The 14173-nt window shown below is 41.0% G+C and overlaps 1 protein-coding gene across 2 annotated transcripts in view; it reads left to right on the top strand.

Moving 5' to 3' along the window:
• The window catches only part of adamts2 (ADAM metallopeptidase with thrombospondin type 1 motif, 2), an 89436-nt gene that overhangs the window by 54018 nt on the left and 21245 nt on the right, over window positions 1–14173 (top strand). Inside the window, exons 5-11 of one of the 2 annotated variants that reach the window (XM_017720281.2) lie at window positions 4521–4604; window positions 5337–5493; window positions 8995–9100; window positions 10236–10379; window positions 11934–12066; window positions 12765–12794; window positions 13288–13401. In XM_017720281.2, the coding sequence (XP_017575770.2) occupies window positions 4521–4604; window positions 5337–5493; window positions 8995–9100; window positions 10236–10379; window positions 11934–12066; window positions 12765–12794; window positions 13288–13401 (768 nt within the window). The remainder of the gene's footprint in view (window positions 1–4520; window positions 4605–5336; window positions 5494–8994; window positions 9101–10235; window positions 10380–11933; window positions 12067–12764; window positions 12795–13287; window positions 13402–14173) is intronic. The other variant, XM_017720282.2, reaches the window with a different exon arrangement.

The following is a 14173-nucleotide window of genomic DNA, read 5'->3' as shown; positions in this document are numbered from 1 at the left end:
TGAAGAGTCATATTGCAGTATTTTTTTCTGATAAATATTAACGAATATGAGTCGAACATTCACTCAGATAAAACCCGGGTATTCCCAAATATTGAATAAATTTATTCAAAGTTCACACGGAAATTAATCTAGCAATGTAATGGGAGTGCTTAGAGGGAAGTAGTTCAATATTCTGGTTAAGATGGCACAATATGGATAAATTACGTATTTATGATTGTATTACTCGATATTGAGATTACAGTATATGCTGTAAAGCCAAAAGTATGTGGACACCCCTCCATACCCCCGATCATTGAGTTCAGGTGTTTTAGGACAGCCACTGCTAACAGGTGTATAAATTCAAGCACACAGTTCTCCACCGACAAGCGCTGGTGGTAAAATGTGTCATACTGATGAGCTCAGTGACTTTAAACATGGTACTTTCATAGGATATCACCTTTGCCACAAATCAAGCTTGTAAGATTTCTGCCCTGCTAGATCTGCCCTGGTCAACTGTAAGTGCTAATTATGAAATTGCATCCAAAAGCAACAACAGTTCAGTCACAAAACAGCAGACCACGTAAACTCAGTGAAACATGTAGCATGTAAAAATCATCTTTTGGTCATTGTTGTATGCAAATGATGTGTTTTTTGAAGTGAAAATAACAATAACACATACAGAGAATTTGCCTGTGTACTGTTTATCTGCAAATTTAACATATTGGGGAAATAATCTTAAATTTTGTCCTGTGCAAAAGTTGTGGAGCATTTTATATTTTATCTGTGAATTATTTATTTATATTTTATTATATTTCTTTTTTTCTACCCCAGCAAATAAACAGAACTAAAATTGGCAGAAAAATGCTGTGTTTATGTTGGTTCTCTCTAGAAGATTTGTTAACTTACTTTCTCTTAGAAATTCTGCCATGACGTGTTATTTACATTGTTGTGTCAATGTTGTGTAGCAGAGATCAAGTAAAGTGTTAGTTTTCTTGTGACAACAATGTTGTTTGTTGGATTATGCGAACGCCTTGATTCATCTCACCATCCACGTAACATTTGTGATCCGTCAGAATGGTTACTGCGCAAAAGAAAACATTCAGTGATTAGTTAGAAGCTCATTTCCATCTCACAATCTTCGCATGTATCACTATTGCAATGGCTGATGGCACAATTATGATTAACAATATATTGTGCCGCCTCAACTCAACTGTCTACCTATAGCTGCCTAATTTAATCTAAAAAGGCTACTATTTGCCATCACTGTTACGTAGGTGAATTAATTGCTCCTATATAGCTCCAAGGAGGGTGTCAGTTAACCTCAGCTTGATTCTCAGGGACACAGATGCACCGTGTTGCATTATTATACTCTGCAATCTTCTCTTTTTTTCCTTCTTTCTTCTGTCAGTCTGTCTCTTTTTTCCCCTCTTTCAGCTTGCACTCGGATTCTTAAACAGCCTCTGGTTGAACTGCCATCCATCTGTCAGTCTATGTGTGTGTATGTGTTTGTGTGTGTGTTCATAGGGCTTCAGTTAGTTTTCTCTCACATACACACCCATGCACACACACACCAGGCATTTTGGCAGAGGTCCTGCTCCCTTCTCAGGTTTCCTCCCCATCATGGGCTATGTAAATGGGGAATGAGACAGGGTCAGGTGTGAGCGGGACAGAAATGGTATCTCTCCTACAGGCAAACGTTCACAGAGGACTGTGCACAGATGGCTGTCTTGAGACCCCAAGAGGGGTGCTGCCTGTTGGCCTGTTACAGGGGAGTTGTAATTATATGTATGTTTTCAAATTGGTTATCATACGTAGAGACTTCTCATGCTTTGTCCCATTATGCCTCTTTCACTAAATGTAATCTAGTTTTGCGCCAATAGCGCATCAGTATCAATGCCAATACTAGCACCATTGTTCAATACTGGCATGATACCTTGAAGCAATTTCTGATGCACCTGTGCACTACATGCATGCCAGTAGATGGAGCTTAATTTGAAGCAAGGAACATATCAGTGGTGTGGGATTATTTCATATTTGAGCCATGCAGTAGTGAAAAAATGCTCATTGCAAAATCAGCAGTATTCCCATGTGAAGGCACTAGTAGCTTATGATATACTGGTTGAAATTCTTCCTAAGGTATTGGTTACAATGTTGTACCACAAAAAGCCAGATAACACAACACACAAACTTTGCAAAACATAATTCCTTTTACCTGGTTGGATCAGTCAGGCATTCCCTCATCTCCTGCAATGTATTCAGTCACAGTCTGAGTTAAGGTTAGTCCAAGTTCTTATGGTGTGAACATTAGAAATGCACAGAAGGAACAGCCAGTTTCTTGGGGTAAAGTCTTTAGCCATTAGTTGTTCACTGATATAGCTAAACAAATTCTGCTGCTTTTATCATAGTTTATAAAAATCTTAAATTTGGGCAAATATCATCATCATCATTGTCATTGTTAAGCGCTTAGTCCAGATAGGGTCGCAGTTAGGCAAATATGACAGATGTAATTAATTGTGATTAACTGCACAAAACAGTTCATTATTTTAATTGTCTGATGATTTTCTATTTAATTTTATGTCTTACTATAACAGGCACAGTTTCTTTCTCTACATCAAAAGGCACAACGTAACTTTTTCAGATTGAAGATCTGTCTCATCTTCTACTCACAACTGTAACGTTGGGGAGCGATGAGGCGAACGCACGGTTGGAAAAAGTGAGCAATTATTTGGGGCAAATTCACAATCAGGGTCGAACACGTCCATGGTCCAGGGTCAGAGAGCCAACATGGAGAGCACGAGGGACGGACATCACGAAACAAACACTGAATCCAAACAATGCACTTCGAACAGTACAAAAAATGCAAAGACCAATAAACATAGGGGCAAACACAGGGCTTAAATACAAACAGGGATAATGACAGAAAACACGACACAGGTGGAAAACAGGTGAAACCAATCAGGGGTGGACTCAAGTAAACAAGGGGGCATGACAAAGAATTCAAAACAAGGAAGCACGTGGACGACTGGGGAGTAAACACAAGCACATGGATGTCTGGGAGGGGCCAATCGTGACAGTACCCCACCCCGCCCCCCAAAGGCATGCAACAGACACAAGGGACCAAAAACAGGTACAGAACCAAACTAAACAGGGACAGGAGCCGGGGCGAAACGAGCAGGGACAGGACATGGGACACGGGAAGAACAGAAGACGGAACAGGCACAGAAATGGGAATAGAAGCAGGAACGGGAACAGAAGCCAAGGGCACAGACACAGAAACAGGAGCAGACACAGGAGAACGTGGAATAGGAACCAAAGGCACTGGCACAGAAACAGACGGAGGACGAAACAAAGGCCGAAAGGGAGGATGAGGAGCGAGCCGAGTGCCCAGCAAGGGTTTTCTGAATGTTCCCTCTGTCTAGCCTCGTCTTGCCCTACAGGTCGCTCCTCCCTGCAGCGTTGCTCAAGACGGGCAGACCCAAGGCACTTACCTGAGCTCTCATCGTCAATATAGAAGATGGGATGGTCCATCGCCTTTTTACAGGAACGACGAGACGCTCATGTACCCTCAGCGCCAGGGGATTTGCTGTTTCCGGCTTGGTGGCGTTGAGACATAGTTAACTCGAGCTGAACAGAAACAGCTGGGGTTTCGTCCCAACGGAACAACCACATGCCGGAGCCTTGCTTTCTCGCTGCGTCCTTGGTCTTTCTGTAACATTAGGGAGCGATGAGGTGTATGCACATCCTGAGAAAAGCAAGAATTATTTGGGGCAAATCCACAATCAGGGTCGAAACGGTACAACAGTCCATGGTCAGAGAGCCAACATGGAGAGCACGAGGGATGGACATCACGAAACAAACACCAAATCCAAACAATACACTTCGAACAGTACAAATAATGCAAAGACCAATAAACATAGGGGCAAACACAGGGCTTAAATACAAACAGGGATAATGACAGAAAACACGACACAGGTGGAAAACAGGTGAAACCAATCAGGGGTGGACTCAAGAAAACAAGGGGGCATGACAAAGAATTCAAAACAAGGAAGCACATAGACGACTGGGGAGTAAACACAAGCATATGGATGTCTGGGAGGGGTCAGTCGTAATGCAAACGCAAATGTGGTATAGATTGTATGTTTCAATTCTGCACTATCAACAGAATTTCTCGTTTCAATAAGCTATGAGTGAAAAATAATTATAATATAAAATTACACCATAGTTTTGTCATTGCGCATCAGTATCAATGCCAATACTAGCACCATCTAAAATGGCTTTGCTGAGAACATGCATATACACCAATCAGCCATAACATTAAAACCACTCCTTGTATCTAGATTCATTGTCCAGTTTATCAGCTCTACTTAACATAGTGTGTTGCACTGGTATGAATGGATCAGACACAGCAGTGCTGCAGAAGTTTTTTAACATTCCCTAGCCTTGTAGCTCCATTGCAATTCCTAGCTAATCAGCTTTGCTTGGAAAGGGAGAGAAATATGTGACTTTTGCTAAACTAAGGCTGTCTATATCTTTGCCCACAGGTGAATGAGATCTATCAGGATGGTTCACTGGGCGCTCATATCAACGTAGTATTGGTGCGAATCATGATGCTTTGCTCTCCCAAGGTAACACCACTTTAAAAATATGGTCAGCTTTTTACAGTATCTTCACAATACAAGTGCAGTCATTCCCTGTAGTGAAGAACGGTTTTAGATGTAAATAAGAAAGTGACATACATCACAGGCCACTATCAAGCTCAGCAGTTGCATATAAGGATTTGCTCAAGTGCACAAGTCAACTGGAGAAGAGTTGACTTGTTTTACAGTTATAGCCATTCTTACCCCTTCATTTGCATGAAATCTAACTAAATAGGCTCATTATTCCTACAAAATTCTTGTGAGGTTGTTGTCAGTAATATCTGCATAGGGGTGAGCAATATGGCAAAAATATACTATTGCAATACTTCAAAAATGTTCATGTTAAACAATATGATGCAGTGTTTATTTTGTCACACATCTGATCAATTGTAACAGAGAAAAAAGAACTAGTACTGCTACATTTTGAAAAATACTATCAAAAATATTTTGCATTCTGTGTTGCACTAAATCCAGTTAAATGGCACTAATTTTGCACTCTTTATAATGAAACATGCAGTTGGTTAGCATTCTCAGTACTGACGATATCCACAATATGCTCACAAAAAGCATGTTATATTGTGCTGTGACATAGGTTATCACTGTAACGATGTATATTGTCATATTGCCCAGCTCTATGTCTGTCGTTAAAGGAGGTAACTGTGAATGTAATGCTCTGGTTCTAATCTAGGTTATATTTGTTTTCATCTCTTGTTTTGTAAGTCTATAGGTCTGATTGAGCTGGGCAACCCTTCTCAGAGTCTGGAGAATGTTTGTCGATGGGCCTTCCTGCAGCAGAAAGAGGACGAGAATGATGCAGAGTACCACGATCATGCTATCTTCCTCACAAGACGAGAGTTTGGGCCTACTGGCATGCAGGGTACAGCACTGCTTAATATAGAACACACAGTCTAACAGTATAATAAGCATATTGTTACTATTATATAAAACCTTGTACCTTGTTATCATTCCAGGTCATTTTGAACCATTTCTATTGGTCAATGCAATGTTCATACAATATCAAGGGTAAAAATGTGTAAAAAAGTAAAAAACATCAGGTCAGACATCAAAGTTTTGTTATACACTTTTATAACCTATGAAGGGCTCCATTAGTTTGCATTGAAGTCCCTGTGGTTACTCAATAGGCCTTTTTCACGCACAGAGGAGGGGTCAAGTTCTAGTGGAGGTTATGTGTAAACCTGTTTCCAGCTTCTGCGCCACTCTGCTATGAATACGGCTGCATTTCATTATTCATCATCTTTGGCTGAACTCCCATGCTTTAGGCAGGGCAATGTGGTCAGAATTGTGGAAGAGCTATCAAGCACCAAACATGTAAAACTCAATAAGGGATATAAATTCTTTTTTAAGCTGTTTGTTTTTGATTATGAAGGTAAATCTTTAGCTGGTTCCCAGTGTTGTAGTTAGCTAGTTAATGCTAGCTACCTTACTTAATGTCAGAGACAGATGAGTAATGTTAGGTAGTTTCAGCATTTAGAGATCTTTAAATATGTGTCTGTTTAAGAAGTAAATAAACAGTGTCCAGGGGGCATCCGGATTAAATGCCCGAACCACCTCCTCTCAATGCGGAGGAGTAGCAGCTCTACTCTGAGCTCCTCCCGGATGTCTGAGCTCCTCACCCTATCGAATAGAGTATAGCCCGCCACTCTGTAAAGAAAGCTCATTTCCGCCACTTGTATTCATGATCTCATTCTTTCGGTCATTACCCACAGCTCATGACCATAGGTAAGGGTCGGGATGTAGGCTGACCGGTAAACAGAGAGCTTCGCCTTATGGCCCAGCTCCCTCTTCATGACTACAGTCCAGTGCAATGACCGCATTACTGCTGCTGCCTGTCCCAGCCTGCGGCCGATCTCACGATCCCTCTTCCCATCACTCGTGAACAAGACCCTGAGATACTTAAACTCCTCCACCTGGGGCAAGTCCTTTCCCCTTACCTGGAGTGGGCATGCCATCCTTTTCCATGCTAAGACCATGGACTCAGATTTGAAGGTGCTGATCTGCATACCAACCGCTTCACAATCCGCTGCAAACTGCTCGAGTGAGCACTGTAGGCATCCATGTGATCCAGCCAAAAGAGCAACATTGTCTGCAAATAGCAGAGATGCCATCCTCTGGTCTTCACACATAATGCCCTCCTGACTTCAGCTATGCATTTACAGCATTTGGCTGACGCTCTTATCCAGAGCGACTTACAGTTTCATCATTTTACACAGGGAGGCCAAGGCAGTGTTAGGAGTCTTGCCCAAGGACTCTTATTGGTATAGTGCAGGGAGTTTACCCAGGTGAGGATTGAACCCCAGTCTACAGTATAGAAGGCAGAGGTGTTACCCACTACACTATCCCAACCCAACTATGCCTTGATACCCTGTCCATGAAAATCACGAACAGGAGAGGAGACAGGGCACAACCCTGCTGGAGTCTAACACTAACACTGAAAGGGTCCGAATTAATGCCGAGTATACGAACACAGCTCTCACTCTGGGAGTACAGTGACTGGGTTGGCAAACTCCCATACCCCCTCAACAATCCATGAGAGGGTGAAAAGCTGGTCTGTTGTTCCATGGCTGAGATGTAATCCGCATTGTTCCTCCTCAATCTGAGGTTCAGCAATCGGTCGAAGTCTCCTTTCCAGCACCTTGGGATAGACTTTCCTAGGGAGGCTGGATTAAGGAGTTCTTCAAAGTGCTCCTTCCACCAACCGACAATATCCTCACTTGAAGTCAGAGTTTCTCAACCCCTGCTGAATATAGCTTGGGTGCAGCCACACCGACCACTCCTGAGTCACCGGACAGTTGTCCAGAACCTCCTTGAAGCCAACCGAAAGTTTTTTTCCATGGCGTCACCAAACTCCTCCCATGCCCTGGATTTTGCTTCTGCCACAGTTACGGCTGCCACCTTTTTTGCCTGTCGGTACCTGTCTAGTCAGGAGTCCTTCGGGCCATCCAGTCCCTAAAGGCCTCTTTCTTCAGCTTGATGGCCTCCCTCACCACTGGTTTCCACCAAGGGGTTCTTGGGTTACCAACCCGACAGTCTCCCACAAGCTTTTGGCCACAGCTACACCTGGCAGCTTCCACGATGAAGGATTTGAACAGTATCCATTCAGACTCCATATCCCCTACCTCCTCTGGGACACGAGAAAAGCTCTGCCGGAGGTGGGAGTTAAAATAAGTCAGAAGAGGGGCTTCCGACAGTTGTTCCCAGAACACCCTCACTATTCACTTGGGCCTACCAGGCCTGACCATCAGTCTTCCTTGGCATCTGATCTAACTCACCACCAGATGGTGATCAGTTGACAGCTCAGCACCTCTCTTCACCCGAGTGTCCAGAACATATGATGATCCCAAGTCAGATGAAACAACAACAAAGTCGATCATTGACCAAGGAGCTCTGGTACCATGTACACTTATGAACATCCTTGTGTTCGAACTTGGTGTTCGTTATGGACAATCCATGCCTGGCACAGAAGTCCAATAACAATTCACCATTTGGGTTTAGATCAGGCAGGCCGTTCTTCCCAGTCACGCCTCTTCAGGTCTCCCAGTCACTGCCAACATGAGCATTGAAGTCTCCCAGTAAGACTATGGAGTCTGCAGGACCCTTTCCAGAACCCCGCCCACTTGCTCCAAGAAGGCTGACTACTCCGACCTGTTGTTTGGTACATAAGCACACACAACAGTCAGAGTTTTCCTTTCTGCAATTTTAATTCACATTGAGGTGACCCTCTCGGCCACCGAGACAAACTCAAATTGCATAGCCACCATATATATATATATATAGACTTGTTCTTCCTCCTCTATCCTCTATCCTCCTCATTAGTAGAGTCTCCGAGGCGAGCCCTCTGTCTGCTATACACATACTCCCTTGCTTGTTGACTCCAGCTGAGACGACATGGTGCTGCGGCCCCTTTTCACCCATGTTTTTCCCTTCTGTGTAACGTAGATGTCCGATGGGTTAAAATGAGCGTTGCACACATATGTGCTGTTTCAAATTACTTTGAATGTCGGCTCCTTGCTCCTTTTTATCATGATTAATCATTTCTTTCTGAGCTCATCATCAGATGGAAATGAATGAAAACTCAAAACCAGAAATAATTTTACACAGAACTTCCCAAATCAGAAATGTTGACCCCGGAAACATAATAAGGCTCATAATAAGCCTTTGTATTAAATAAACCTGGAATGTTAACAGATGAAATGAGTTCTCCAAGTTATTCTCACTTAACTGGGTTTGTTCAGACTTCTGTATACAGCTGTATGTAGTGAATACTTTCCTCACTCTCTGTTTTTGGGTTTTTTCTCTCCCATTGTTTTGTCTGTTTTGTGCGTTTGTGTTGTCTGTGTCTGCGTGTATGTATGTATAGGTTACGCTCCAGTGACTGGCATGTGTCATCCTGTGAGGAGCTGCACTCTGAATCATGAGGATGGTTTCTCCTCTGCCTTTGTGGTGGCTCATGAGACAGGACATGTGTGAGAAATGCTAAATCCCAGCCGACCACCCACACATATAACTCACACTTTAAAGCCATTCTTTTTACCATGAAGCTGCAGACAACATAACAGCATGCCGCTTCAGATAGAACGTTTTATGCTTGTGAGTTCAGGAAAGCTCCAGGAGATACAAATATTTCTGCAAATATGCAAGTATTATATAAAGCATGCAGATCAGTCTGTGGTAAACCATCAACATCTCCTAGTAAATTTAAAGTAAAAAATTAAGTGCAAACAGTTTTCTCCTGACGCCACGTGTAGACAATCAGCCAAGACATGTTTTGCATAGAGGTGATTCAATACCACTTCCTCTATTTCAATACTAATTCTAAACGTTGATTATCAGCTGATAAAATATGAAATTTATTTAGCATAATTTTTTTATATAATGTTTATATTCTATGCTCAGACTTACAACTCCTCCCTTACACTTATCATGTGACATTATCAGATGGTTACTGATGTTATAAGTAAGTTTAACCAGCGATTGCAAGATTGCCTGGGACAAGTAAAATGCTAAGTCAGTAGTATTTAAAATGACTTGCTTGTTCAGGTAAACTGAAGCTTTGACTTTTCTGTGGACAATCGATTTGGTGAACTACATACTTGATACTTCTTTCTCTTACATATCCAAACTTGCCCAACTGGATAAGTGGGGGGAAAAAGATTATGTTGAACCCCTGCGTGATTTGCTTTACTTCACTTTGCTTTTTCTCGATCAGGTTCGTTTTATTTTTTCAGTTTTTTTTTGCTGATATCAGCCTGATATTGATACCTGTTATCTTTAGTTTGTTTCCTGAAGTCTACTTTTTAGTTTTAAATTGCAGCTATGAGGCTGATGTAGCTTACACCTTGCAATTACCACTGTGCAAACTGTATGACAAATTTTTCATGCTTTTACCTCAGATTTCCACATCTCAAACAGACGTTATCCAATGAAGTTTTGCCCATTTTTGAGATCACTCAATCTAGTTTGAGGCAAAGGTTTTTTAGAAAATTGGGATTCGATTTTTCATCAAGCTTTTTGTTACTTTAATTTAATCTGAGCAAAGGTGTGTTGAGTATGTAAACATGTACAAACTATGCATATTTATGTGTGTTGTATAATGGTCAGGTTAGGGATGGAGCACGATGGCCAGGGCAACGAATGTGGTGACGAGGTCCCGATGGGCAGCATCATGGCTCCACTTGTGCAGGCGGCTTTCCACCGCTTCCATTGGTCCCGCTGCAGCCATCAGGAGCTCAGTAGATATCTCAAGTAAGCCGACCTCCTTTCACCCCCACCAAGTTCACACTGCACTGCCATTAGTTTACAGCTCTGAGCAAAATTCCCAGGTGTCAGCATTATGGTCAAAGCTTAAGTGGAGTTTTACAAAGTAACTATTAAGTTTTATGAAGCCACAAAGCAGGTGGCGTGTCTGAGTACATGGGTGGGGATAGAGAAAACGGCAATAAAAAAGACTTATCACCTTCTCTTATGAGGATTTATGAAAGAAAGTTTGACCAGAAAGCAAGCGCTTTGACTTTGAGTAAATTATTGACTTTCTTGAATTGCATTATTGATGTCTAAAGTTATTAATGGTGTGCTGCTGTACAGTGAAGCTATGTATTTAAATGTAATTACATAATTTCTTAATTTCACAGTTACATGCATTTATATTTTATTGTTATTCTGTACTGTAATGTTCTTATATCTTTTTTCAATTTTTATACAATTTTTCATGTCAAAAAATGGCAAAAACATGGCAGAAATGGAAATAACATTTCTTTCTGTAAAGCAAAATTCAGAATTATAATTAAAATAGTTTTTACTTACAAGCATAAATGTGGTATCAACTGAATATTTAGAATTCTCGCTACTAGTGAGTGTCATGTTTGGCAAGTGATAAGGCTGGATGTAAGCACAAACACTGAGGAGGATACAGAAGAACATACTACATGACTCTTACACAAAACTAACAAAGGGGAAATCAAACACAGGCTATATGCAAGACTAGAAAAGGAAATTACACAATGGTGATTGGGAGAAGGAGGAGAAAGTAAAAACACACACAGGTGGGAACACTGATGGGAATGTGGGAACGGGGCAGAGACAAGGACCAAAACAAAAATACACAGATGCACATGGCAGAAAAACACACAGCATTGATGCAGAGGCAGAAACAGGCACACATTGGGGAACACTGGGGAATCTCTGACAATAAGAAAACATTTAATGTGAAAATATGGTTAGCAAAACGGTTAACAAAAATGTGGCTTTTGTTTTTTTCTGCTGTTTAATCTACGTTTTCTGTTATTGATATGTTGAAAAGAATGTGATCTAACAAAACTTGACCAATTTTATTTAGTTCTCACAAACAGTCTTTTTGAACAGGCAGATTTATAAGTTATACATCAGTCATGTTTTATCTTTAAATCAATAATAAGGACCTATTTGAATTGTGCTTTAAATATTTGCAAGTTTGCATTAAAAGCATCTTAGTCCATCTCACAATGAAGGAAGCCTCATGCATCTTTCATACAGTGGTAGAAAACATGGTGTCACACAGAAATCTCAGATTCTACGTGGTTATACATTTTACTTTGGCCAACATGAAGATGCAATAATCTCCCATAACTCCTCTGATAGCAGAGGTAAACGAATTAAAGATTAATTTAATGAATATTTGCATGTATCGCAGATGACATGTTTTGTGAATGTATCATGGATGAGACATTCATTTTGTTATTGTTAAAGGCAGATACAGCATGTAAAACCCTGGGGGCCTGTTCATCCATTATAAAGCCCAAATTAAAGGTATCTTTCCTGCAGCACCTACGACTGTCTTCGTGATGACCCCTTTGACCATGAGTGGCCGTCTCTGCCACAGCTGCCAGGCCTGCATTACTCCATGAATGAGCAGTGCCGCTTTGATTTTGGCATGGGCTACATGATGTGCACGGCGGTGAGTGAAACACATCACACTGGGACCAACAGCCAGAACACACTGATCTGCATACTTTAAGACACTGAACTCTCCCCATCTCATTTTGTCATAACCACCTTTTATCATTCACTCATACCGTGCAGTTATGCTGTATAGTGGCATGGATGTACAGTTGCAGTCAAAAGCAAGTTTCTAATCATAAATACAGTTTGATGTAAAGGCTTATGCATTATTTGTAAGATAAATATAAATAGAGAAGTTGTTGGTTATGTATTCAATCATTTCCCTAAAAAATAAATAAATAAACTAATTGTATGCAAATGTTTGGGCACACCTGGTCAAATTATATCCCTCAAAACAATTTTGTTGTTGGAAAAGCTTCCCAGGCAGCTCTTCATCATTCTAAAATGTGAAAACGTCCATGAGTATATGTGTCTAAACATTTGACTGGAACTGTATTACTGCAGTATGTTCCACAGCTCATTACTGAATCCAGTCTAAAAGTGGAGTTTGCCTGAAAGGAATACTTCACCTAAAATTGCTATTGCTAACAATGAATGGCTGTTTGAATCATTTCTGGCTTTATTTTGTTTGTGTGACTGATTCATTGTTAGTAATTTTAGCACTTTTTGAGTGAAGCATTCGTTTGAGGCTTCTTGGTAAAGTGGAGATTTTGGAACACTTGACTTCACTGTCTTATCGAACTGTCTTCATAGCTGCAAAAGGTGGCACGCTCAGCGAAGCAGGTAAGGGGTCAGCCTTTGATCAGAGAGGTGTCCCTCATGTGTACGGCACCTTCTTCTAGTACTCGTCATGTTTTCTGGTATTCATGATCATTCCTTTGACTCTTTCTATGTTCTCCATGTGAAATAACTGTGCTTTATATGTATCAACTGAAATAGCCATATATTGTTATGTTAGCATACAGCATTACACCCCTCTGTCCACCATTCTTCAGTACTTCAGTAACATGTACACAAGCACAGGAATTCAAAAAGTGACAAAGTCACTTCTTACTAGCCTTTCATAAAGGTTAATTGTCGTTTTCAAACAGTCAGTTATTCAGCCGGCTGAAGGTAATCCTCCTCCTCCCCCTGTGAGTGAATGTGAAACGTGGGTGTAAACTTGCCTTGCCTTCAGTTTGCATGGAAATTTCTGTTTTCTTCTTTACTAGTGATACTGTAGCCTTGGCCTCTGTGAGCTGCCATGTGTGAATGCGAGCATGACTGTTTCTTTTAGTACAGCACCTACGACCCCTGCAAGCAGCTGTGGTGCAGCCACCCGGAGAACCCTTTCTTCTGCAAGACCAAGAAAGGCCCTCCAATTGACGGCACCAAATGTGCCACAGGAAAGGTACAAATCACAGCAATAAAATATAAAACCCACTGAAGTTCTTGTTCTTCAGCTATACTTTTTCTACTGCCCGTTAAATGTCTGGGGACACCTAGCTTTTCAAAGCATTGTCAAGTGTTCTTTGTCAGTTTAAAGTAACCTAATATATTGAATAGCAGTCTGTATTTGTTCCTTCCAAAAACTGCAAAAAGTAAAGAATCAACTGACAAAAGCACTATTTTCAGAACAGAGCCATACTCCATATTTATCCCTTGATGGGATGTCAGCATTTATCAGTACTCAAAACCATTAGAAAGCTGTTAGATCATTATTTAGGCTCTTCATACCAAGAAAGACCCCTTGATGATACTTTATCTTACAAAATATATTCAAAGTAAGTATATAAATAACCGAGAGTTACTGAAAAATTATGATTCAAGCCAGAACCTGCTAAAATAATGTCCCTGTAATCAGGCAGTTTACTCATAACCATTTCATATAATACCTTTCTGCGAGGTGGTTTATAGAGGCATCAAACTCTTCAGACACTGGTTCATATCACCTCCGTTATGAACAACACCTGCTTATGATTCTCTAGAACAACGCATTTGACATCAAACCATTCTGAATGAGTTTGAAGACATCATAATGATTGACATATGCAGACTTCATGAAAAATCAGTGGAATTTCTCTTTAACTAAACATTTGCAGGTATATTTCTTACATAACTGAAAAGTATCAGTGATAGTCTAACATTACTGTTTCGAAAGGCAGCTTGTCCCCACACTTTTG

Source organism: Pygocentrus nattereri, chromosome 16 (assembly GCF_015220715.1).
Source record: "Pygocentrus nattereri isolate fPygNat1 chromosome 16, fPygNat1.pri, whole genome shotgun sequence".
In the NCBI taxonomy this organism is placed as follows: domain Eukaryota; kingdom Metazoa; phylum Chordata; class Actinopteri; order Characiformes; family Serrasalmidae; genus Pygocentrus; species Pygocentrus nattereri.
This window is presented reverse-complemented; position numbering and strand designations above follow the sequence as displayed.